At 42.1% G+C, this 27,273-nt stretch overlaps 1 protein-coding gene across 4 annotated transcripts in view; it reads left to right on the forward strand.

Moving 5' to 3' along the window:
* The window catches only part of TRERF1 (transcriptional regulating factor 1), a 105,849-nt gene that overhangs the window by 57,312 nt on the left and 21,264 nt on the right, over positions 1–27,273 (forward strand). For all 4 annotated transcript variants that reach the window (XM_054822024.1, XM_054822023.1, XM_054822027.1 and 1 more), the window contains exons 3-4: positions 16,453–16,550; positions 25,340–26,986. In XM_054822024.1, the coding sequence (XP_054677999.1) occupies positions 25,607–26,986 (1,380 nt within the window). In that variant the 5' untranslated portion in view covers positions 16,453–16,550; positions 25,340–25,606. The remainder of the gene's footprint in view (positions 1–16,452; positions 16,551–25,339; positions 26,987–27,273) is intronic.

A 27,273-nucleotide genomic window follows, 5' to 3' on the forward strand; every position in this document is an offset into this window, starting at 1 on the left:
AATGATATTTTAGGAAAAGCATTTATATATTTAGGGAAAAAAGAGCTATTTTAGATAGCTCTTTGAGGTAAATGTACTTGTCAAAGAATTTATTATTTGAGTCGTGTGGTCTTTCTGAATGCATTTGACATCATCGTTATTCACTTGTATCATTTGTTTCCTGTTTCATTATGTAAGTTAGCAAACCACTCTAGGGTTACCTTTACTTTTTATTTGCATTAGAAATTGCACCATGAAAAATGTTCTCGTTAGGTTGCCTGCTGCTGAGCCAAGAGCTGTAAATAAAGTGGTTTCTAATTGAAATACTGGAGAACCACAGAACCATTATAATTAATGTACCCTCTGGTTTTTCTCTTTTTCTTTTTTTTAATATTACCACATATCTTTTTTATAAAGTGAACCAAGTTTCTCTTCCTTCTAGTTACGCTTAACTTGAAATAGTCACTTCTTGGCTGAACGGAGTGCTCCAGACCTCCGTTTGACACTTATAGCCTTCCGCTGGTGTGCCTCCCTCTGCTGTTAGTGTTTCTGTATGCTTTTCTGGGTAAGTCAACGGTGCTAGGAAGAATACCTGAGGCTGCTTTTTGCATTTTTTAATTAATTTATTTTTTTAATAACAGAATTCACTTATGGAGAAGAACACTTTTAGATAGGAGTAAGGAAAAGGTATTGTGGGAAAGCATCCATGTGAGCATCTTGTGATCTGCGGGCAGATGTTACTAAGAAGTGGTTTGCTGTTTTTTGACTGGGAGGGTGGGCACATTTTGCCACTTGTGTTTTAATGGAATACTCCATCTGCTGTCTAGCCAAATCTCTTTCTGAACATGAAAGTTTTGTGCCAAATGTAACATCAAATCAAGAGAAAAGAGGTGGGGTGCTTTCTTCAGTACACTGTAAATGTTAAAGCCCAATGTGTCTGAGAGGGTGGGTAAATCCAGATCTTTTTGTGTATCTGGTTCTCTGCCTATTTTAAAACAGCAAATATTCCAGTTGGCTGTTAATTTGGAAACACATAGGCGAGTATTCTTTTTATCTGTAAACAGCTGTTTTGTTGGGCTTTTAGTTAACTAATTTGGTATTATCTGTTTTATTCATAGTCTGTGATGAGAATTCTATCTAATGTGTTGGATTCCTCCCTCTTGTGACGAATGTTATTTTTACCCTTTTTGCAAAAGCTGGTGCTATGCCACTAAATAGATTTATTTTTTTTTCCTCTCAATGTTAAGGAGATGCAGCGAATATGTCATCCATTCTTAAGATTCAGAATTCATAATACTAATGCATTTTGTTCTAATCATCTGCAGTTATAATTTTTAATTTTCTGATTCTGTTTATTGACATGGTACTCTTTTGTTCAGATATGACAGTCATGAATCATTTGGCAAATTATTTGATTCACATGGATGAATTTTCTTTTTTTTTTAAAGCACATGGTGGGGGAGAGGGGGAGAACTCCTTTCTTACTAGGATTTAGGAGTAGGAGCTATGAGGATCTTTCCTTCCCTCTGCTTATTAGAAAGAAAGCAGATACTAACAGCCCTGTGAGGCTAGAACTGGCCACCTATGGTGGTCCTGTAGGCATGGGAGTGGAGTCAAAAGCCTGAATTGTGCCAGGATTTTCCATCGTATCTAAAGTCTTCCAGTTTAGGGCTTTCCAAAAGACATGAACCTACTGGAAATTGTGACATTCTCAAGTCCAGAGCAAGTTCCTTCCAACATTAATCCGATACTTGGGAGACAGTTTGTTCATTTGAGGATATGGCTAAAATTAAACCAGAAATGAGCCTACTGTCTTGCTAAAGATATTATTTTTATTGAGCATAATCTTGTTGTTAAGAGCCTATAAGAAGCTGAGAAACAGAAGTGAGATCTGGAAGAAGTAGGTGATGGTGATGTAAAGTATCTGAAAATGTTCAGGTAATGTGAACCAGAAACCTCTTGCTGACTCGGTGCCCTGTGATTGGGGGCATATAAAAAATGCCAGTCTCTTGCTTGCCTGAAAGATCTATACCTTGGACAGTAGACCAGTAAAGTCATGTCCACAGTTATGCTACCATTTTTTTACCCAGGTTAAATGGACTGTGTAACCCCCTAAAGAAGTAATGATAGTGATCAACCACAGATTGTAGGGTGAAGCTGTATGTCTGTTACCAGCGGAGAAGCTGCACAGACTATGCTCGCTGTTCTTTGCACTTTGAAAAGGGTGAAGACCTATCAGCATTCCCAAATCTCATCTTCCCCAACAAACTCATCAGAAGCCTCAAACTAGAGAGGTCTAAGGTCTATCCATCTCAGGATTTCATGCCTTAAGTAGTCCTACATTGTCCAGAGAAAATTACTAGTAATGTATATTTTACGATAAGAAATATTTTTCAGTTCAGGACTTCATAGTTCAGACTAGTGAATAAATCATCAGAATCTCATCTTCAGGTTCTCCTGACAGGAATGGGCATATCTACTGGAAATAAGGATATAATCATTTATCAGATAGATCTCCAGGACCCTGGTCTGTAACTGTACCCTGGTTTGCTGGTGAACATAGAGAGGCAACACCAGCTGCCTCAGCACTGCCTGCATTTAGTTGTGCACAAAGACTACCACAGAGATGGTTTTCCTCTTATACAAACACAGAAATATTGTCTCCATTCATCATCAGCTCCTGATATATTTGTGGCCTGCAATAAGTCACGTCTGGAAGGAGAGCACTCCAGAAGGCATCTGAATGGAAGAGCAGCCTCTGGGTTGTGGCTTCTGCTGGTACACCAGGGACAAAAAGAGAAGGCTGGAGCTGGCTACAAGTAATGCATACCAGGCTGGCACTCCTCTGTTTTCAACAGTTGTTTGTATTGTGTAAAACCACTGTAATGGTATTTGAGAAAAGACCGTTATCTTATCTGTGTGTCAGCAGGCTGGGTCAAGAGAAGGTCTCTGGGGAATGGTGGCTCAGACTTGCAGGGCTTCAAAAAGTGCCAAAAAGTTTGATTAATTCAATCATGGATCTCCCTGTGATGGAAGAGGACTTAATATCATCCCCCTTTCTGGCAAGGGCAGGAGATCCCAAAGGAATGGGGTGTTATGGATGGTCCGTTCAGATCACTTCAGCTTTGTAGAACTCAGTGCCTGGAGTTAATGAGATTACTACTGAAACTTTCAGTGTGCAGAGGAATTTCAGTCCACTATTGAATCTAGACCTGGGTAAAACTCATATGCAGAAGATGGAGAGAGAGAGCTTTTGAAATAGCTAGGATTACTGGAAAATATACCAACAGGATGGTATGGGATCACATAGACTTATCCAAGTTCTGCATTATCGGAGACATTAGTGCAGGGGAAGATGAGGTAAAAGAATGCCTTAAGGTTTTTCTGTAAGATGGGCTTCCTCCAGGGCAATGACCTGAAGGAAAACTAAAACAAAAATCAAATCTGTAGCAGGGATGTCAATATTTAAAAAATAAAATTAAAGCATTTAGGCTCACTGAAACTCTTTTAAAAATAATCTTTAGCCATTCATGTTGTTATTTTATCTAGTACAGGATCTGATACACAGACTTTTTTCTGTAGCTTGAATTTGCAGTCCAGGAATACTAACAGTATGGCAAAAAACAGTACTCTCTCGATTATCTTTTTGTCTCGTGCAGTTACTTCTTATTCAGAAGGCTTGTGTCGGAGTCTTCCATAAGGACAATTTGATTTAAAAAAAAGAAAAAACCAAACCAACTATTTTTTTAGGTAGGTCTATTGCTTATTAAAAAAGCATTGTTTTACACAAGCCAAAATCACATTACTGTTGGTCTGGCCTGATTCTTGGCATCTGAAGGAAAACAAATGTTTGTACATTAGGTATTTGGAGGCAACTTGAAATCATATATGCAGTACCTTCATTATATATTATCTGTCCTTCTTGTCTTTTTAACTGAAGCATGGTAATAAGAATTCTCCATTGCAAGATAAAGGAACAAATGTAAGGTGGTACATACATTGGAGAAAATCCTTTAAAGATATTGTAGCCCTCCCCTTGAGGTGTCTGCTTGAGATCTTTGTCAGGTGAGGCTGCTATTTGAACACCTACCTTACACTCATGCAGGTTGATGCTTTCCTCCTTCAGATGTGGTCTTGGAGGAAGGCTGTTTTGGAACACCCCAGCACTGTGCTGGGTTTGGTCACCGAATGCCTGCTGCCAGCCTTGCTCCTGGTAAGGGTGAGTCCTGACTCACAGATTACGCAGGGCAGTGCATGCCACCTGTATACTTTGAGAGAATTCTTTCTATCTTTTTCTTTTCAGTACCATTGTATCCATTTTCATACAACTATTCAACTCATTATTCAAATAAATTTGAAGAGATGCCTTTCTTATGTGACTTGCATCAATGCTAAAAAAACCCCACCTCAACCAAACCACAAACAAACAAGAACCCCCCTCCCTTTCCAACAACCCCACCACTCTAAAGAGAAAGTTTTGCAGCCTGCACCGAAGTTAAGGACTGTGAGGTTTGACCAAGAAGAATAATGTTTCCTGAACAGGAATGCTAGTGTCATGGGAGCTAAATGGAAGGGAAACAAGGGCAAGGCTTAGCATCCCTTCAGGCCACACAGTGGTGGTACCAGCCTTCACTTAGAAGTGTGCCACCATGCTTTCTGAGTGGGCCTATTTTTCATCATGGGAGGGGTTTTTGGAGACTTGTGCCCCTGCTAGGCTGCGTGCTCTACCTTCCCTTGTGTCTGCCTATGTTGAAGCTTTAGGGAGATCTTCAGCTGCTGACTCATGGTAAGAGAGGCTGCCTGCTTAGGTTTGGATGGTATTGCATGAGCTACTTTTGCTTCTGACTTGCTCAGCATGTTTGCAATGTCTCTTACCTTTCACAGATCTCTGGAGATCATCTAGTGCACCCCCCCTGCTAAAGCAGGATCACCTAGAGCAGGTTGCACAGGATCATGTCCCGGCGAGTTTCAAGTATCTCCAAAGGAGGAGACTCCACAGCCTCTCTGGGCAGCCTGTTCCAGTGCTCTGTCACCCTCACAGTGAAGTTTTTCCTCATATTGAGATGGAACTTCCTGTGTTCCAGTTTGTGCCCATTGCCCCTTGTCCTGTCGCCTGGCACCATTGAAAAGAGTCTGGCCAACACTTCCATTGCAGTTGTTTTTACCTCCTGTTTTAATTGTGTTTTTGAAATCAACTCAGAATCTCTCCTCCATTCCCTTCTACAGCCCCAAGTTATGTTTGCTGGTATTTGTGGTGCTGAGGGCTGTTAGAAATGGCATTATCGGTTGCTTATTTCAGTCATGAAGTCCAGAGTCAGAACTAATACCTGAGGTTCGTGGCACTACTTTTCAATCCTCTGGTCACGTTGCTTGTAGCAACTGTTCCTTGGGCAGTTCCCAAGGATGCATCAGTGGGGAGGTTAGCATCCATCCTGCTCAGAGTTACAAATTACTTTTCCAGTCAGATCTCTCGGGTAGATACTCCAGAGAGATTTGAGTCTGCTGTAAGTGAAAAGTGAACAGAAGGGAAACCACGAGTGTGTCACCACCACCATCTTCTTTCCAGAATCCTGTGATAAATCAGATAACACTGTTCTGAGAATTGTTTGCTTACTAATTATTGAAATAACATTACCTTTTCTTTGTGTCTGTAATTAGTATTTCAGCTTGAGTCTAGGGCTTGATGATAAATGAGCCTTGTATGCCATAGGTTCAGTAAATGATGAAAAACTGAAGTCTGTGTTTGCTTACTCTCTTCCTCCATAAACTAAAACTGAGCTGATCTTTAAGTAAAAATGGTGTCAGAAATTATATGGTCAAAAGGAGGAGGTTGTTTTTATTTCTCCATTTCCTCGTCGGGTGGCTCACAGTACATGTAAACAATGCAATAAATAAATACTCTGATAAGTCCAACCCTAGCTAAGATAACTATGGAAAATCCTTTTATGTGTTTCTAAATCAGAAGATAAAAATGCATCTCTTACTCTATAATTCTCCTACGAGTTTGTAAGTCTTTAAAAGCATGATCTGGAGCAGCCTAGATTTCCAGATAGCACACTCTGAAATGTAATATACACATAAAACAATTGATGAAAAATGTTGATGTAAAAATATCATTTATCCATTTGAGATAAGTCTCTCAGAGCGAGCGAGCAGGCTGAAAAGTAAAGGCAAGCTCTATAAAGTGGTACTGAGGTTCTGTCTGCTGTGCCAGCTTGTGGAGTTTGAGACTCAGAACTTGATACGTAGGCATCTGAACACTGTGTCTGAATGCAAGACTCACCTGAGTAAAATTTATGCTAGGCGTGTTATCTAGTTTGTTTAAAGGTATGAGTTTGTTCTGAAGATGTTGGAAGTCTTTTTCAGACTGTTTGGAGAGAGAATTAGTAGAGGCTTCTCTAGATGACAGCAGATGGGATATCACAGATTTTAGCAGAAGTCTGATGTCTTAAGAAGAGAAAGAGAAACTGGTGAGCAGACAGTGGAAGGTTATTCCAGAGGGAAACCTCAATGGCTTGAGTAAACAGGACTTTAGAATACATCCACTGCTACCTCCTAGCAACCAAAACTTTTATGAGGTTCAGTTGGCACAGATCCACTTGCTTGGAGGGTGATTATGCATAATTCATGCTAGATTCAGGTCACTGTGACCTCAGACAAAATTGGGACTTGAAATGAGAGATGATCCTTGGGCTCCCTGTTGCAGAGCCCCCAGTTCCTTCATCTTCATGTAAAGCCAGTTGCGTCATGGGGAGATGCGTGCAGAGCCTTTTGGTTCTTGAATTGTGACAATACCTGTGATAGAGCTGAAAATTGTATGAAGTGGTCAGGCATGATTGCTTTCAGTTGGAAGTGTGATGCTTGGTAACATTGCAGTAATTCTGAACGATGACGTGGTCAACTGGTATGTAGTAGATGACAAGCAAGTTTATCACCCTCTTCACATTATTTCCTACTTATAATTCATTCCTAGGAGAAGATCCTATGATGTTATACTGTGCCTGCTATAGAGAAGGCTTCCTCGCTTGTTAGGTGTTCTCTGGAAATCCCTTCCTATTGTTCTGCTAAGAAACAAGCTGGCAATTTTGTCAGAAATAAAGCTTTAGCCATTAATTTATTTAAAAGGCCCTTTCCTTAAGGTGCTGTTTTGCTCTTGGTTTTTTTTTTTCCCCATCAGTTGTCCACAAAATTAAAAAAAAAACAACCCCACCCCAAAACCAACCAATCAAACTAAAACAAACAAAAAACCCCACGAAAAAACCACTGGCCAAATAATTCCCCTTAGCCTACCTGGGAAGGGAGACATTACCCTAATCTGTGTTTCTCTGTTTATATTTCTCTCAGGTAAGTGTTAAGCAGGATAAACTTGCTCCTTGCAGAATGATATGTGTGTACTTTGTCACTTCCATATCAATAAAGTACTTTTGTAAGGTGTCCTGTATGCTTTGTCACAAGTTGGCAAAATTGGAGAGAGTGTTGTGCTGCTGGACCTGTCTATTGTGGGCAGTGCCTTGAAAGTGAAGTTACAGGGGCTGGGAACATGCATGCTCCAAAATGTACGTGGTCTTCTAAGAGAAATCGTAGAAGCCAGTTCTCACACTGCCTCTGAAGCTTTATCTGTACTTGTAGGGTAATTGGGCAAAATGCTTATAGCGTAGCTAGGAGACCTTTTGGGAACATTGTTGTTGTTTTTGCAAGTATTAAATGCAAAATCTGAATTTATTACAAAAATGTGTCTGTATGTTGTGCTTAGCCATTATCCCTTGTCTGCAAGCTGAAGATGTTATAGTATTAATAAAGTGTCATCCTTTCCCCTTTTCTGTGCTACTTCTGGTTACGTGGAATACTAGCAAAAACTGAGGATTGGCAAATACTACCTACTCTACCGAAGAGTCCGTACAAGGGAAATTATTTCTATAGGGATGGCTAAGAGCTTTGAATGTAATGAAGAAGAAAATACTCAGCGGAGCTAGTACTTGCGGGGAATAAATTCTTCGCAGAAAGTTGAGAAAGTTGCTGAGTGTCAATGTTCCTCTGAAAATGGTAAAAGTAATTGTAAAAGCTGAATGGCGTGGCATTTAATTATGTAAGGAACCAAAGGGGCTAAAACCATAATAACCTGGTATATCAGAAAGCAATTTAAAAATATAAGATAGGGGAAAAATGGAATATTTCTGTTACAATAAGATGAATTCCACCACTGGCTGCATTGATTTCATGTCCTGAGTTTTGTTCCAAACAGATCTGTGACTATGGGGGGGGGGGGGGGGGAGGAGGGAAAGCATACTTTTGTTCCCTTGACCTCCCAAGCCAACCCGTTCCCCTTCTCAGCAAGAATGGTGAGAAACATTTGGATAAATAGACAAACAGGACTAAAGAATTTAATTAGCTCTGTTGGTCGTTCAATCTCTAGTTGTCTGATTTAATTGTCCCCTTCAAAGGGATCATTTGAAGCAGAGCTCCATATGCTCTGTGAATGTCAGTAAACTAAGCTTGTTAGTGTACAGTGCGAAGGCCAAAGCTGAATTCTTGTGGGTATTCACAGCCTTTAATAAATAGCGCGGCGGTGCCGAGGAGGAATCGTTCCTTACGCCCACTCGCCCTTAAGATGTTTCCCTTCGATTCAGAAATGAATATTCAGTTGAAAACTTATTATACATTTTGTGTCTTTCAAAATATTCTTGGCACTGCATAGGAGTCTGTCTGCAGAGGGGTGGGATGGGATGATGGTGGTTTTTTTCTTCCCTCCTACCTTCTGCACAGAGGATCTGGAGCCAAGCAGTAGCTGTTAGACTTTTAGGTTTGTCTGCTTATTTGTTTCAAGTTGGGGGGTGTTTTTGTGCCTGGCGGTGCTGTTTCCTCAGCTCTGGACCTCCTGCTCCATCATCTCGGGGCAGGGATGGCACGTTAGCGTGGCACAAGAGGTCCAAGTATTAGGTTGTCAGGCTCTTGACAGAAGATCTTACTATGAAGTGTTCTCAACTCTGCCAAACTGGAACAACTGGGGCTAAAGCTCATTATGGGGAGTGCCTGCTTGAAGATTTTTTTTTTTGAGTGATTGGGGAATTTCATTTAGGAGAGTGGCTGTTTTCCAGTAATTTTGCAAAGGGAAAGACTAGTTTGAGGGTTTTTCAAGGAAGCAAGATTGTTTATTGATGTCATTATTGGCAATGATTTTGTTTAAACAGTTTCAGTCACCTCATAGTTTAAAGTAAGGAGCTGAAATTTTGCAAGGGTGTAGACTTATGGTATTAAGAATAATGAAAAGAAGGGCTGGCTGAAATGTGTTGCAGGAGAACGCCTTGTACCGAATGATTGGATGATAAAATGCCAGAGGAAATTGCTTCTAGATAAATGAAAGCAATGCATGTGGGAGGAGGAGGGGGGTCACAATGCAGTGTATGCCCTGAGTCGTCTTGCACCAGGTGTTACTGCTCTGGAAGGAGGCTTTGTGGTTGTCTTGTAAAAATGGCCTCATAATGATCGGTAAAACAAGTGTCAGTACTCATTAGTGAGGGAAGAGAAAACAAAAGAAAGCATAAATGTGCCGCCGCATAAATGCATGGTGCTCCCCTGTCTTCAATACCATGTGCAGCTCTGGTCCTCCCTGTCTTCCATCTGGCTTCCATCAGTCCACAAAATCTTGTAAAGAAGAAAATTATGAAGTATGGGGTGACAAAGAGCCATCAGGAGTCCTTGGTCTGGAAAGTGCTTGACATTGAAGAGACCCGCAAAAATGATGCATGTCATGAAGAAGGGGATGGAGAGTGAGTGCCCACTGTCTTTCCCAGGACATGGGTATGAAACGAGCCTGTGAGGTGAGAAGGGGAAGCTGATGGTCAAGCTTGTACTGCCAGCCAGGATGCTATCCAAATTCAATATTGAGAGGACAAGAAATGGTTGTGTGGCAGGACGTGTAGGTCATGGACCTCAGGAAAGAGCTGAGTAGAGGCAGAGGAGAGGAGGAGACTGGCTAGGTACCAGAGGCGTGATGCCTGGCATGACAAAGGAGAAGAAAATGCATCTTGGAAGTCTTGGAGAAGGGACTGGCTTGGGGAAAGAAGAGAAAGGAAAGCAGTAGTTGAGTGCAGGAGTTGTAGGAATGGGCAGGCAAACCTCTGCCTACCCAAACATGCTTGCTTACAAGGTGGGGATGGAGACAGGATTGTCAGAGTGAATCTGAGGTTCTGCTGTTGGCAAATACCAATCCACTCGGATGGGCGTCCTGCTAGTGCGCCTTCCCCCGGTGGGTCACAGCCTATTGCTGCCATAGTTTTACTTTATTCAACTTGACTGGTCTGCATAGAGGCCATATTAATCTGACAGAAGAACCATTCCAGCTTTTAGACAATACCGTGTAATGGAATATCCTTTTTAAATGACACCACGCAGATATTAAGCCAACCTCTTTCAGATTAAATGCCAGAATGAAAGTATGCTTCTATAACTTTATTTTAGCTTTGTTTTATGTAAATGTACTTTATGAGGAAACTGTAAACGGCATTTATTTTTTTCCTCTCCAACAAAACAACTGTCCAGCTTGGTGCATATGATGGATTTGCTGCAAAGATAAATGAAACTCTTTTAGAGGGAGACTGTGTTGGATCCCCAATTCATTTGCTGTGGTTGTTTGAAACTTACGTAATGAAAGATGGAAGGAATTACAAAAAAAAAAAAGAGTGTTTTCTCCTGGCTGGGACAAGCTGAGCCCTGTCCAAGGGAACCGGATTATATTCCGGCCAGTGCCACAGAGCAACTGCTAGACGCAGCTGCTCAAGGCAGGCATCTCCTGGGTAGTCACCGGTTACGCTGTTGGTGGTTTCTTCTAATGTGAGCACCCGTTTGTTTGTGCAACTGATAGGCATCTGACCAGTAGCTTGAGTCAAAAGCATTTTAAACATAATATAGCGTTGTCTGAAGCGTTGCACCCTACATGCAAAAAACTAATAGATTTTGGAATTCGTAATCTGTGCCATAGCATGCCATCTGTAAGATGCACCATTTGTCTAAGAGATTTTTTTTTCTGGAAATAAATGTTATACAATATTCCTGAAGCCTTTCAAAGATGTAGAAATGAGTGCATTAAAATAATTTTGCGTGCATGGAGAATCTTGTCCTTAGAAAAGAATTTGAATTCCTAGAGTTTCTCTAGGAAGGTGCAACCAGAAAGCTGAACATAGACCAGGGAAAGGCAACAAAATCATGAAGTTGATGGTTGAGAGGACTTCCAGCATGTGGGGGAGAGTCTGCTGTGATGCAGTTGTGTTAAGTGAACCAAAGTAATAGTACGTGATTGATGATAGTCCTGGTACTGTCAACTTTTTTGTTGCTGGTTTTGCCAGTTGATATTACAGGCTTTGTTGGTATTGCTTGTTTAATACATGTACTCTGTTGTTCTTAAGTTTCTTATTTTAAGGTGCCTTATTTTCCCCTTTTCTGCTCAAAATATTATTAGATACTGTTTAATCATGACCAGCCAATTTAAATAACAGGATGCTCTTGGTTACCCTTGTTGTAACAGAAATAATAACAAATACAGCAGAGAAAGCTCTTGTATTTCATTGATTTAAAGTAGGTGAGGTTTATTCATTTCATGGGAAGGTTATCAGCTGGTGTTTGTGTATGGTTAGGTAGACAGGTGGCCACTGGGCAGAAAAAGAGGAATCCCAAATAACCTTTTTTTTTCTTGTATTCTCTCAGAATCACATTTTGGATGCTCTGATGATGATCTATAAGAAGTCTGAGTTCCCAATTTCAGTTCAGTTCTTAATGTCAAATGAAAAAACGTTCATCCCGTTAAATACAGCTATTCTAGAAGGATGTATGTCCAGCATTTCACTTTGGTAGCGGATACGTGTATCCTTCTCTTTAATCTGTATTGTTCTTTTAACATCTAAAATCTGCTATGCAGCTGTAGTGTTGTCCTTGGAAGCACATGGCCTGTGCCAGGCACACTTGACCAGCCCATGGAGTACATGCGTGGCCTTCGTCGGTGTCACTGCTCTTTGTCGTGGTAGAGTGGGGCATCTTCATCAGCCAGGCAAGGGTGCCCCTCATCCTAACCTGCGGTTAGGCCTCAGAGTAGTAGCAGAAGTTCGGGAAGGGGATCAGATCTTGGAGCACGAGGTAGTAACAGTGGAGGCTGTGACTGGGAAATGGCTCTTTACGGTGACCTGTAGCTGAGGGGAGCTGAAGTGTTGAACATGAGTCAACAGTGTGCCCAGGCTGCCAGAAAGGCCAACTGTATCCTGAGGTACATCAAGCACGGCATTGCTAGTGGGTTTAGGGAAGTGATTGCCCCACTCTACACTGCGCTGGTGGGGCCTCACCTCGAGTACTGTGTGCAGTTTTGGGCGCCACAGTACAAAAAGGACGTAAAACTATTGGAAAGCGTCCAAAGGAGGGCAACAAAGATGGTGAAGGGTCTAGAGTGGAAGACGTCTGAGGAGAGGCTAAAGTCCCTTGGTTTGTTCAGCCTAGAGGAGACTGAGGGGAGACCTCATCATGGCCTACAGCTTCCTCATGAGGGGGAGCAAAGGGGCAGGCGCTGATCTCCTCCCTCTGGTAACCAGTGATAGAACCTGAGGGAACAGCATGAAGCTGCAACAGGGGAGGTTTAGGTTGGATATTAGGAAAAGGTTCTTCACCGAGAGGGTGGTTGGGTACTGGAACAGGCTCCCCAGGGAAGTGGTCACAGCACCGAGCTTGACTGAGTTCAAGAAGCGTCTGGACAACACTCTTAGTCATATGCCCTGATTTGGCTGGTCCTGTGTGGAGCCAGGAGTTGGACTTGATGATCCTTATGGGTCCCTTCCAACTCAGGATATTCTATGATTCTAACAAAAATGCCCCCAAGCTACTGCCACAGCCTCGTGGTGCAGACAGCATAACCAGTGCAGGGGTGCATGCTGTTGCTCCTAGACCATCTCTGTGTCTTTCTGCTTCTCCTTAAATCTGCTCTGTGAACGCTCCTGCAGGACTAATTCAGCCTTCATCTAGAAATCTTCCTCTCATGTGTTGCAGTAACTTGCAGGCAGGTGGAAACTTTGAGTTTCTGAACTGTAACATGGCTGTATCAATGACTGGAGAAAATCCCCGTTCTTTGGTGTGTTGCCTAGAGTTTTCCTGCCATCCTCCATTTTATCCCTGGAAAAATACCTAGTTTAACTTTCAGTGTGAAGCTTTGCTGATCAATATGTTACAAACATAGTAAAGTTCAAGAAATTGCCTCCATTACTATCTTGAGATGAGAAATTGATTTAGCTGCATTCTCTCTCTGCTAATTCGTCTGTGCTTTACGTTCCCATAAAAGGTATTATGTGCTCCTTATTTTCCAGCAGTGTCATCAATCCTAATGGAGAGAGGAGAAAGAAAATTTATATTGTGTGTGTATGGGATAGCCGATCTCTGACTTAGCTCTTAATTTGTAAATGTTGCAGTAGGCTTCAATTCTCAGTTTCTCTTTACTGTGCTTCGGTTATCTGCAAAATCTTGGGGCTGGGATGGGAGCAAAACTCAAGAATATGGCAAAGGAATAGAAAGTTAGATTGCTTTTTATTCTACACATCAAAAAATGAGATGCTGATTAAAATTTAATGGAAGGAATTAAAACCTCACTTGTGAATTTCATGTACTCTTGCAGTGTTTGGTCCTGTGTTAATTACATTGGGACTGTTTTCAGTATTTATCAGCCATCAGTTCACTGCCTCTGGCTCTAAAATGTCCAAAGTTTTAGTCTTGAACTGTGGTATTACATAGGAGAGCTTTGCACATGTCTGCTAATTTAGATACAACTGCACATGGGTGGTATTGTAGCTCTGATGATGGAGTTGGTATAGTGGGAAAAGCAGCCAAAACAATTAAGAAGAACAGGAAAGAGTTTTCCTGGGCATTCCTGTTGTTGCTTTTCCCAGTGTCCGTCAGCCTGGCCTCTGCAGGAAGCTGCCAGAGATGGTGTGTCTGCAGAATACTCTGGCATTTTTAGGTTTAATACCAGCGTTCATTGTTCCAGAGCAGATGGATAAATAAAGAAGAAAGCAAAACTATATGCTGTGACTTTGCTCATGATATAGCAGTTTGGGGTTTTTTTCCAGTGAAATTTAAACATCTTGGCAGGTTCTAAACAGCAGTGTTAAATTGGGGTGAAAAAAACTCAAACATTTTCTCTTTTGGCTCCATGGACATTAACCTTGGGTTTTCCCTGTGTCTCTGAATATTTCCTGTTACAAACAGAAAGCAATAGTATACACCTGTCAGTCATCTAGAAGATTCAGTGTGCCTGTTACAGACCTATAGGTATTTAATACCAGTATAAAAAACAAGTTAAAGCATTAAGTACATGTGGGCTTATTAAAATCTATCTTACTTCAACAAAGAGGCATATTCATTTTTTTGCTGAGAAGAGACATTAGCAGATAGGATACAAGCAGGTAACGAACAGTTTGCTTTCGGGGGCTTTTGTAGCATTTCAGCTCACATTCATTGCAAGACATGGATGTGCACAGATTTTAGTTACTGGGACTAAATGCAATAATATTGTAAACAAAAACCCACTTGGATCCCAAGAAAATCTATGTGTTCCTGTGCGATGCTACCAGCATTTACCATTGGCTGAGATGTTCTGTTGAAGAAAGACTTTTTGGGCAGGTTAGGATTTGTAAGGAGCTCCGCAGTTTCCCGTGGCGTGGGTTTTGATGGAGTGGGTTGGTGTCGGGATTGTGCTGTGGATGTGTCTGTCTCCTGCGGGCCTGGGGGAAGCAGAGGCTGGTGCTGGGCAGGGTGAGGGAGCTGCTTGGATTTGTCTCCCCCTCCTTGCTGGTGGGCTAAGCGAGGGCGCTTATTCTGCGCAAGGAACGGCTGCATTGGGGCGGGGGGGGAGGTTCTTATTGCTATATGTAGTAGTGTCACAGTACTTGGGACCTATTATCAGAGTTTTTTAAAGAATAATTTAAACAAGTGAATCTAGCGTAAAGGTGAGAGGAAGAAGATGCTGACTGAGGTCACTGAGGTTTTCTGTGCCCTTCTCCTGCAAGTGGCTGTTTAGACAGTTTCTTCTTATGACTTTCTAAAACCTGGCAGGGCTTAATGCAAATGGAGAGTTTCCCATTGACATCAGTGAGCTGTGAAATGCACCTTAAGTTTCCAGGCTTGTTTTGTTCAGGGCCTTCCCTAAAAGCCGTCTTGGCAGCAGTGCCTACAAAACGCAAATGTGTTGTTTTCATTTGAATAATTTAAGATGCCTTGTCTAGATATCTCTTCTACACTGGGTGACAAACCTGTGCTGGTTTTGGCTGGGATAGAGTTCATTCTCTTCATAGTAGCTGGTATGAGGTATGTTTTGGATTTGTGTTGAAAACAGTGTTGATAACATAGGGATGTTTTCGTTACTGCTAAGCAGTGCTTACACAGAGCCAAGGACTCTGCTGCTTCTGACACCACCCCACCAGCAAGGGGGCTGGGGGTGCACAAGAAGCTGGGAGGGGGCACAGCCAGGACAGCTGACCCCAATGACCAAAGGGATATTCCGTACCATATGACATCATGGTCAGCATATAAAACTGGGGGGAAAATGAAGGAAGTGGTGGACGTTTGGAGTGATGGCGTTTGCCAGCCCTGCTGTCCTGGAGATGGCTGAACACCTGCGTGCCAATGGGAAGTGGTGAATGAATTCCTTGTTTTGCTTTAAATGCATGGCTCTTGCTTTACCTATTAAACTGTCTTTATCTCAACCCACAAGTTTTCTCACGTTTACTCTTCCGATTCTCTCCCCCATCCCACCGGGGGGGAGCGAGCAAGCGGGCGGCTGTGTGGTGCTTAGTTGCCAGCTGGGGTTAAACCACGATGAAACCTGATTGTATCTCCCGCACCTTTGACTTTCATTAATCCCTCCCTTCCTGATTGCTATACCTTCTCTTGTTTGTCTGACGCTAGTCATGTGGGTTGCAAGCTCTGGGCCAGCAAATCTCCTCTCCATGAGAGCATCCAGCCTGTCTTTGGGTTCTGTCAAAGCAGCGTAAGGTGCTGTGAAATCTTTACCATCCCTGCAGTAGAGGCACAATCTTGTTTTATTTATTGCATCAACATGATCCATTCCTTATTTTGCAGTAGGTGACAAGCTGAGTAAAAAGAAAAGATGGATTTACTCATATTTCAGTCTGTAATTTGAAGGATTGTGGATGTATCAAGCCCAGAGATTTGACAAGGAAGCAGTCTCTCCCTGTTGATATGGGAAAGAGGTTCTCTGTTGGTGTTTAAGGGAGTTATGGTGCTGATAAATGTCCTTGGCAATAGTGACTTGAAGAACAGAGTAGCATGGAGATACTGTATTGAATAGAAGTCAGTATTTCATTGTGTTACAACAGGAGTTTCATTCTTGCAGGACTCTTCGTGGTTTGGGGCAAGCTGGTGATATTTTATAAGATAATCATGTTGGGGGGGAGGAAATTAATTTTCTTTCTTTTGCTTTATGTTTAGATACATCACTTTGAGATCACAGAATGAAAGCAGCATAAAATGTTATGGCAAATACAGCACAGCAAGATACAGGAGTCTCACAAATCCTCAACAATCAGGTAATGTTGCAGCATCACATGTCCACTTTCTATGAGGCTGGCTTGTTTATTGAGGCTCAATGCTTTTTGACTGTTTCCCAAAATTTGAGCTTCTGAGTATGTATGGCTTTGTTGATGGACTTCTCAAATATGACTAGTTGTGTGTTGACTTTGTGTCCTGTAAAACTTTATGTACCATAGTATGTACAGGAGATACCCACACGTTTAAATCTTTCTTAAAGTTCTACCTTGGCTATGTTGTCTCATACAAGCAAAATGGAAATTAATTAAAATTCCCCACACTAAATTAAAACACCACAAAAAACCAAAAGCAGCCATGGTAGTCAGTTCAGCATAGCCTTTGGATTTTACTTGGCTCCATTTCTAGGTACCAACATGATGTACTCGAGAGATTAAATTTTCAGAGGGTCCTGCAGCTGCATTTCTGAAAACTCAGTCTCCTTTGGGGGAGACACTGGGCTCAAAATAGCTGTTCCCTCCCTGAAAGCTTAGCCATATGCTATTTTCCACATACTACTACTTCTGCCTGGTTTTTTAATTGTTTATCTGTCTCAGGATGTTTCCTTCTTGCATGTTTTTACAAATCCTAGCATATGTTCTCCAACTGTCTCAGCATTTACAGTTACAGAAAAAGGCAATCACATTACAAGCTTCACTGTGTAAACACTGTAGAGGTCAGGAAGAAACTGGTTAAGTCATTATAAGGATGCTCACCTTATACTAAAATTGTGTGCTTATCACAGCTGTGGTCACAACGATAGCTGATGGATTGATGTTTGAGTGGAAAGGCATCAAAATTTCACAGAATCATAGAATGGTTTGGATTGGAAGGAACCTCAAAGATCACGTAGTTCCAATGCCCCTGCCATGGGCAGGGACACCCTCCACTAGACCATGTTGCCCAAAGCCTCATCCAACCTGGCCTTGAGCACTTCCAGGGAGGGGGCCTCCACAACTTCTCTGGGCAACCTGTTCCAGAGCCTTACCACCCTCACAGTGAAGAATTTCTTCCTAATATCTACTCTAAATCTGCCCTCCTTCAGCTTAAGGCCATTCCCCCTTGTCCTGTCACTCCATGCCCTTGTAAACAGTCCCTCTCCAGCTTTCCTGTAGGCCCCTTCAGGTACTGGAAGGCTGCTATAAGGTCTCTCCAGAGCCTTCTCTTCTCCAGGCTGAACAACCCCAACTCTCTCAGCCTGTCCTCACAGGAGAGGTGCTCCAGCCCTCTGACCATCTTTGTGGCCCTCCTCTGGACTCACTCCAACAGCTCCATGTCTCTCCTGTACTGGGGCCCCCAGAGCTGGATGCAGTATTCCAGGTGCGGTCTCACCAGAGTAGAGTAGAGGGGCAGAATCACCTCCCTCGACCTTCTGGTCCCACTTATTTTGATGCAGCCCAGGATACAGTTGGCTTTCTGGGCTGCAAGCGCACATTGCTGGCTCATGTTGAGCTTCTTGTCCACCAACACCCCCAGGTCCTCCTTCTCAGGGCTGCTCTCAATCCATTCTCCACCTAGCCTGTAGTTGTGCTTGGCATTGCATGTTTCCCCCATCTCCCCCAAATTAATAGCAGTGACCAGAGGTTGTAAAGTAGCCACGTACAGTAAGTGGGCAAGGTCTAACTTCTGTGTCCTAAGATCTTCATGCCGGGGTCTTGTCATGTCTGCAGAACACTAGGATCTTGCTGGGGAAAAACAAGTCACTTGGTTCAATAATAGAAGTAAACTAAAATATGAAATCAAGGGCAACCTGTATAGTAGGACATGTATATTTTCCAGGAAGCATTTAAGAGTATTGCCCTTGATGTAGGACTCAGAAGAAATAAATTGTAGTACCTTCTGCTAAGCAGTCAGCAAACCCGGATGGGCTGAAGAGATTTCAGATCAAGTTTCGTAGACAGCTTTGGCCTTGATGAAACATGCAGTAATGTATTGGTGAATATTTTTTTAAAAATTGCATTTATCGTATGTTTATCTTGGGTGATCAGCCCCTTTAATTAATGCTATCTTCTATAAGCTTTTTAGTTGCTTAGTCATGGAATATGCAATTCAAGTGCCCTTCTGGCCTTAGTCAAGGTTTGTATTTTATTTTTAGTCGGTATTGTGAGGAAATCACATCACTTTATATTTGCCATTTTTATGAAGTAATGTGCTACCTGCTTCAGTTGCAGTTCTCCAAACTCTTCAAAGTACCTCAAAACTGTAACACCACTTCACTGACAGCCAGGATAATCATATTTGTTGAAGCAACCTTCTTTGTTCAGGACTCATGGAACTGTATCTCCGTTTAACTAAATTGAGTTAATGGCTTTATTTAGAAATCAACCTCTTCTTGGATAACCAAAATTCTGTTAGTTTTGAGGGGAAAAAAAAAATTAAATTACCAGTGTCTCTGAATGCATTTTCTACTTATAACTTAGATCAAAAGGAGAGGAAAATGTTTCTGCTTGTTTGTCTTCCTTTCTCCTCCCCCTTTTCTAGAGACTTTCCTGAGATGATCAACTGTTGTTTTTGCTGTTGTTTTTGTTGCCTTTTTTTTTTTAAACTTCAATGAAGTAGAGAAATTGCTCAGTTCCCCTCCCAATGCTGGCATTGCTCTCCCCTCCCCCAAGTCCAATGTGTTCTTTATTAAACTGAATTAGGATGTTCTAGTCTCTCTTAAGAGTGGAAACGGGAACAGCTTAAATGAGCAGCCACATGAGACTCAGCAGCCTTTCCAACTGCACTGCAGAAGGAGCTCAGCTGCAAAGGGAATGATAATTTTTGAAGGATTTGTGCAACTGTTGAAGAATTACCAGCATTAATATTAAAAAGCAGCTAATCTGGTTTTCCCCTTCCGTTCTAAGAGTGTATACCTTTCTTACTGTATTTGCTATAAAATCAGTGTGCTAAATATTTTGCTTCCTTTCCATCATCTTTTCACTTTTGCAATTATTTTGTTTGCTTATGTTCTCATATACTGAAGTGGGTCTTTTGCTGGTGGTGGTTTTGCCTAACTTCTCCAACCTTTGGGCGTGTATGCCGATATGGGCATGGATTTGAGACCTCTGCCATTCAAAGAAAGACAAAATTGAAGTGCAGTAGAAAATGTGAGCAGTTGTATCCAGGATTGGGATGAAAAGGTTTTCAGCCCTATAAGCATTTGTCCTTGAGATATAAAATTATTATTGGTCCTTGAAATCCATATTGCTACTTTGGTGTCTATTCTAACCAAAATAGCCATGATCCTGATATTTTTACGTCCTTGTCTTCAGTCTCTGCCTCTCTTTACTGCTATATTAGATGTCTTCAGGGTTTCTATGTGGATAATTAAAAAAAAAAAAGGTAGATCTTTTGAGCTGTTATCTTCTCACCTCTTTCCCCTCCTCTCTCTGCTAGCTCACCCAGCCACCTTGCTTGGCGTTAGAAATTATTCATTACGTTTCAGTACCGTGTCGCTTTTTCACGTGCTTATTTCCTGTGCAAAAAAACCCAACAAAACTGGAGCTGGGGCTTGAACTGTGGCTACACAGAGTGACAGAATCAAACCTGGTATCTGAACGGCATGCAAGAACACGAGGGTCTCTGAAATATGCCACTCGTCCTATCCCAATGCTGTGTGTCTCGGCCATCCAGCATTACCGCGGTCATCCCATCCAAAGACGTAGGGGTAGTGCCAGCTTCGCTCCTGAGAGCTAGTGCAGGTGTGTCCGTTCTTAGGTCATGCTCTCTTGGGTTTTAAAGCCACTCTTCTCGGTGGTTTCTTGGTGGTTTTACCTTGGTAGTGCCCAGCTGAAAATCATGCCCATCTGTGCTATTGCTTACTTAAAGGCCGGATTGTAGTTAACCTGTGTGGCAGGGGCTGCTGGTGGTGTTAGTGTTAGCAAAACAGAGGCTATTGGGGAAGGAACTGCTGTATGTTCCTGTGTCTGTCCTAAAGGAAATCAGAGAGTGAGATGATGTGAATGATGACTGTCTTGATTTAGGAATAGCTTAGCAGAAGATCTCACAGCTCTGAATAACAAAACACACCAATAATGTTCTCATAAAAAAAGGCTAAAAATTGAATAAGATAAATCCTTTTTTGTTTCTACTGAAGCTAAGGCGGGGGGGGAATTGAAAGAAAGGAACAATCAGAGAACTTCTGATTTTGTCTTACCTGTGATTAGAAGTGAAGCTTATAGTCTATTAGCAAAAAGACAGCCACTTGAGAAAACCTGGTCTTAGCCTGTACGACTGGAGGGCAATAAGGCACAATTAAAATGTGTCTCTGGTATTGGGAGAACGCAGCAATGACACATTTCTGTAAAAGGCATGCCTTGAGTTAAGTGTTATAAAAAACAGTTTAGACTGCTAAAAGTGGTGGTTAAACTTGCTTTAACTGATGTGTTACCGCCCCAGAGGGAGGGACAAAAGGAGGGATGGTGCCCCAGCAAATGAGCATCTGCTGGTACTGTTGCTTGTGAGTAGCTGCAGGTGCTCTCTCATGCAGAAGCTGGTTGAACATAGAGATCTTTTTTGCATCTTCCATCTTATCCAGTCGTCTCTTTTATTTTTTTTTTTTTCAGCCTAACTAGTCTACAGAAGCATGTAGATTTTTGCTTAAAGTGACAGCTAAAAAACTTGAAATAAATTGGGCAAACCATAGGATCCAATTCCCAATGCCACGCAACCTACTGAGATGGCTTAGATCAGTACTATAATAACTTTGTGGCCTTTTAATGAGTCTGCTTCCTTCAGCATCTGCTCTTCTACAGTCTTTTGTCATCCCTCTCCATTAACTCAGTTCCAAAATTGGCACTGGCTGGCATTCAGTCCTGGTTTTGCAGCCCACACCCAGCCCAACTTTCACACACTGACTTATTCCTCTGAAATTTGTGTGGATTCAGGCAGTTTGATAGTGTGACTGTGGCTTGATCTGTTGTTTAATAGAGTTGAAAAATTCCGCAGGTTTCAGCTTCTGTGGTGTGCGATGGAGCTGGGAGTGGGTTTTTTGATGTTTTAAATACCATTTTCACTGCCTGTCATCTTCTCTAAGTTCCTCTGACTCTGCAGTGATATAGTTTAAGGAGGAGGAAAATCAGATCACCTTTATTGAAGACCGATAATATTGGATTAATCTTCCATTTCATGTTTACCAGAATGAAGTTATGGCATGCTTCCAGGACAGACTACTACTTGTATTGCCTTTTACAGTTGCTTGTGTTTGAAAAGGGAGACAGTTGGAGTGTGTAAAGGCATTCCAGCCAGCCTGGCACGTCCCTGGCTTTCAGTCTGGAGAATGGAGCTGTGCAAGTCGCAGAGGAGCTTGCTGAAATTATGAGAAATGAGTTGGAGTGAAACCTTGTGTCTGTTGAAATCAATTGAACTCTCATTAGTTTGAGTCTCAATTCCATCCATAAACTTAAGTAGGGTATTTCTCTTTCTAGGCAGTCTACAGGAATATTTCTGTCCTTATGCATTTGTTTTTGTGTTTCTTTGTAATGATTGCGTAATTGGGATATATCTGTAATGTCAGAAATGTAATAGGTTAAGTAGCAGAAATGACTGTTGGGAAGAGAAGAAACACAGAACTGCAGAAGTATTGTTGCTTTAAAACTCCTGCTGCTTTTAGTTGTTTGGTTTAACCATTAGAAGTTACAGTTGTTGTTGTGATAAATTGCAGTGATGGGCATTTAGGCAGGAGTGCTAAACAAAAAGGAGAAAAAGCACGGTTTCTTGCAATGATTGAAAGAAATAGAAATCATTCACTATGCTGCCAGTGGCTTCTCAGTTGGCCAGAGACTAACTTTGGTGCCCCTAAAGCCTTCATGATGTTGCCTACAGCACTGAAATACTCTGTAATCCAACAAGAAATGTATACTGTTAATATTTTGTTAAAGCCGATCACAAATGCTCAGTGTATACAGCATCAAGCCCTTGAATTTAAGCCTTTCGAGTACTAAAAAAAAACCTGGTATCTAAGGGACTGGTTTATTACTGATTATGGTTTTATTGGTGTGCCTATCTGTTTTTTTTTTCTATGTTACCTGAAGGTAGACTAACAGTGCTTTTTAAACATTTGCACTTTTCTCTCTCCAGATCAGTGATGCTTTTGAAAGGAATGTTTTCATTTTTCTTGAATAGGGGGAGGTGGAATGGGTGTTTGAAAACTGCATATTTCTTTAAAAGTGATTTTCATAGTGACTGAACTTTCCAGTCCTTTTGTGACTTGATTGGTATTTTAATATAATATTCTATTACAATTTTTATACAGAAATATTTGTAAAAATCTGAAACTGTAATCTACCTAACATACAGCAGTATGTTCTGCCTCCCAAACTGGAGGTGAGTTGAGGATGCTGGCGCTGCCGGAGAAGAAATTTCTATGAGCATTTTTTTTTTTTTTTGTCTTCTGAGAGAATGGAAGAGAGGTTTGTGCTAATGCCTCAGATACAAAACCTTCTTGACTGATTTCCAGTAACCTGAGAACTGCGACAGGTAACCCCTAGGTGAAAGGATGCGGTAAGGGGAATTTGGTGCGTGCCCAAAGGCTGACGTTTTCTCTGGTGACCACAAAACTCTCTGTGGCTGCTGATAGAGGTGGTAGCATCTGCCACCGTGGTGCTCTTGCCTGTGGGAGGAGTAGGGGGTCAGGGGCCTGGCTGTCCGCTTGAGTCATTTTTGTACCAAAATCATGTTTGCTGCTTTAAGAATAAGTGCTCTTACTGTCCTTAATCCTGAAATTCTTGCAGTCTTTTAATTGTCTCCTGGACACACTTATTCTCACTCACTGATTTGTATCACTATTATTTCTTGTCCTTTGACTAATACTTGCCACTTCAAACTTTAAACAGAAGGGCCAAAACCAAGGAACTTGGTGTCAATTACAACGCTGCTAATAGGGGAGGTGGGACATACCTCTTATACAAAAGGTGTATCTACAGATCAAATAGTGCCCTGTTTTCGTGGGGAGATGTGTTCAGAGCATCTCAACTGAGCTTCCTTAACTTGGCAGGCATAAGAGGAGATGCATATTCCTGTGTAGGATCCCTCTCTTCCTCTAAAAGTTGATGGCCTTTCAGTGTGAAATATCACATGGTGTTTATTTTTATGCCCTTGGAATGTTTTGTGGAGGCTTTGTTTAGTTTCTCTTCATAATTTTTAATAGGAAGTCTTTGAAGTTGGGTTGTGGCTGAAAAATCTTGTTGGCAGCCTGACCATTCATTGTTGACTCCTATCTTTTTTTTAATTGTGCATCTATAAAAATCTGGAAGGGAGCGTGTTCAGAGAAACTATGAAGCAATGTGTATTTCTGGAAAGGGGAAATAAACTTGCAATTATTCTCAGCCATTACTTGTCACATGAAAATGTTACATGCTAATGGCTGCAGATGGTTTACACAAAAACCACTGAAAGCCCTCTTCATTGGGAGCTATGGTTTTCTGTCATATTGTGCTAGAGCGGAAAAGGTTTTTTCTGCCTGCAGCTATGTATTACTCTTTGCTGTTGCTACCACAGAACTCGTTAATATGCATCTGGCAATGGTTCAAACCAATGACTTGATGTTTATCCATCTAGATGAAGGATTCTCCTAAGTTTGAAAAGGTAAGGACATCGATACGCAGGAGTCATTGGCGGAAAGCGTTATGTTTAGAAAGGCAGATGTGAAGGAGGCAGAGTTAAAGTTGTGGTCTAATATTTTTGTGCTCTTGTTAAAGTTCTGAATCAACTCTTATGTTGAAACATTTATGTGTGCATAGGCATATTGTACCTCTGGGCATGTGTGTGGTTGGAGACACAGTGATTACTTCATACTGTGGAATAGTAAAACAACCCTATAATGTACCTATATATTTTGTTTTATTCATTGAAAACAGTACAGACATCTGTAAAGTGTTACTTTGAATTACAGTTTATACAGAGAAAATGATAAAAAGTTGCATTTGGTATAAATTAGTCTGTTAAAATAACGCAGACTGAAGGAGGAAGGGTGAGAAGGTAGAACAGAAGTCAGAGTTCAGCGCTCCCGATGTAAGGTGAGTGATCAGAAAAGATTTCCATGGACTGGTTTGGTCTTAGAATTAATCAGGTTTCAGATAGGTGGAACAAACAAATCTACATGCATGGACGCAGTTGGGTAACGATGCTCACGATTTATTTTTTTGTCACAGCAATGAGCATTAGTGTTGCATCTTAGTCTTCAGTGATGCTCTACTTTCATACCACCAGTGGACACCTCTGGTAGATACCCTGGAAGCTGGGAGAAGCTGTGGAAGGCTCTGTGCAAATCCCAGCTTGCAATTAACTTTTCTGTATGTCCTTTTAGACACTGGTATCTGAGTACAGTCAGCTTTGTTCAAAGCCATGGCTTTCTTTTACCTGCTTTTTCAGGCCTTTGTGGGAGCACCCGTGGTGTGAGCAGTACTTGATTTTGTGTTATATAATGGGCACATTGCTCTTGACAATAAGGCTGTAACACTAGGAAAGTGACTTGGCTTGATAGTTAACTGTCTGGCTAAACCTTGTCATAAGAGAGCAATATGTGGCCAGCTAAAACTGCTTCAATGTTCAAATACTTTAGGGGAACAAACAGTTTTGAAGAATAAGCCTTTATTGGTTTGGCAGAATGATTTTATCAGAGCACTAGAGAAGAGGCAGGATAATGGGATGAGATGAAGTAATCTAACTGCTCTGGAATAGCCCAGCTGCTACAATTTTGCATCTGATTATGTATTTCAAAGTAGGAGATTTTACAGTTTCCTTTGAGGCAATAACAATAACAGTTTATGCAGAGAACCAGCGTTTACCTCCTCTTTCTCTTACTCCACAGGTGCCTGGCACACTGAACCTATTGATCTGTGCAGAATTTGCGCTGTGGTCCATTTATTGAAGATGTGAAGCAACGTTGAGTCCGAGATTGGAATTACTGACAGACTGGAGGAAATCTTAGTCCTTGTGATGCACATGGACATGCTGAATTATAAGTAATTCTAGTTTCTCTTCCCCTTCCCTCCCTTTCCCTCACTCAGCTATCTCAGGGTTCATAGAGATTTCAATGGTTTGTGTGCCTGTAAGTTTGGAACAGAAGTGACCAAAAATGGGGGACCAGCAATTGTATAAAACTAACCATACTGCCAATAGCAATGAGAACTTGTACTACCAACAACACCAAATGAACTCCCTTCCATCTCTAAATCATAACTATGGGACATCTGTTATGGATGCTCCCCAGGCGTCCCCTCTCTCCCCCCAGTTTCCCCAAGATTCAAGAGACAGTATAGCTTTGCCTGTAGGTTCAAAAAGTCTTGGGACAATGGATACATCTAGACAAACCAGTTGGACACATGCTGGCTCAGGAAACCATGTCCCAGTGAGGAACAATTTGAACAATCAAAGCGCCATGTGGAGCCCCCTCGGGCCAGGGGAGTCCCACGATGGATACCAATATTCTTACTCTCAACCCAGTGAAAATCGATCGCAAAAAATTACCAGTGGGGTCCTGCATAAATTGGACTCCTTTACACAAGTATTTGCTAACCAAAATCTGAGAATCCAAGTGAACAACATGGCTCAGGTTTTGCACACTGAGTCTTCAATGGTGGATAATCCTGGTGACAGTGCGCTCAGGCAGCTGCTGTCCCAGAAACCAGCGGTTGAGCAACAGCCTGTAACTTCCAGTGTACAAAGATATCAACCAGTGCCACAGCAAACGCACCAGAATTTTGCAAGCACACAGCAAAAGCAACAAATGCAAGTCATGCAGCACCAACAGTTGTACTATGACTACCAGCAGCATTTATCGCAAATGCAGATGCATTCTGCGTTTCAGCAAGGACAGACGCACGTTCAACAAATGCAGTCCCAGCAGCTCTTACCGCAACAGATGCCACACTTGCAGCAGACTCAATACTACACTCAGCCGCAGCAGGGACATCAGCGGCTCTCAATACAGGAGATCCAGCAGCAGCAGCAACAGTCAACTCGGCAGCAGCAGCAGCGGCAGTGTCCAATGCAAATAGCTCAGTATTACCAAACTCAACCTGTCATGCAGCAGTTACAGCAACAGCAGCAACAAATGCAATTGCCGCTTCCTCCGTATCACAGGGAACCCGATCCAAAGACTATGCACGAGCCACACCAGTACCCTCAGGATCCAAGTCATCCTGTGCAGCTTATCCAGTTGGGAGCAGTGCCCCAGTATTGCTACCAAGATCCACATGAACAGTACAGGCACTTGTACCCACAGAGTTTACTCCAGCAGCAAGATCAGCAGAAGCAATACCCGAGTGAGAGCAGAACGCCATCCCTGAACTCCCACGTTGGCCTCACTCCACCAGAGACCACAGAGGATTCTGCACGGCAGGAGATTAATTCTGTAGGTAATACTGTTCCTCATCGAACTCTTTTGCCACCCTCGGGAGTTCATCTGAACAACAAAAGCTCTCAGCAAGACTCTCCCAGCACCGCGTGGCCTCAGGTAGGTAATATTTTAGATCCCTGCTAAGCCAAACTTGTTTTGCAGAAGAGTAGCAAGGTGTGGAAACAAAACGGTTGCAGAAGAGCCGGAAGGTTAGGATGTGAGCGGTGGGCGTCACTGGGAACCTTTTGGGGAACTGCATTAACAGACTGCTCCCATTTACATTGCTGGGTTGGCTTCAGGCCAGGCTGGCGGCAGCACAGAGCTACTGCTGCTGTGGGGCTGCCGCTTCCCTCGCGAGAGGCTTTGGGAAGTTCAGCCTCGGTTTCTGGGGAGGAGGGACCTGG

The sequence above is a fragment of the Grus americana genome, chromosome 3 (assembly GCF_028858705.1).
Source record: "Grus americana isolate bGruAme1 chromosome 3, bGruAme1.mat, whole genome shotgun sequence".
NCBI classification, from domain to species: Eukaryota; Metazoa; Chordata; class Aves; order Gruiformes; family Gruidae; genus Grus; species Grus americana.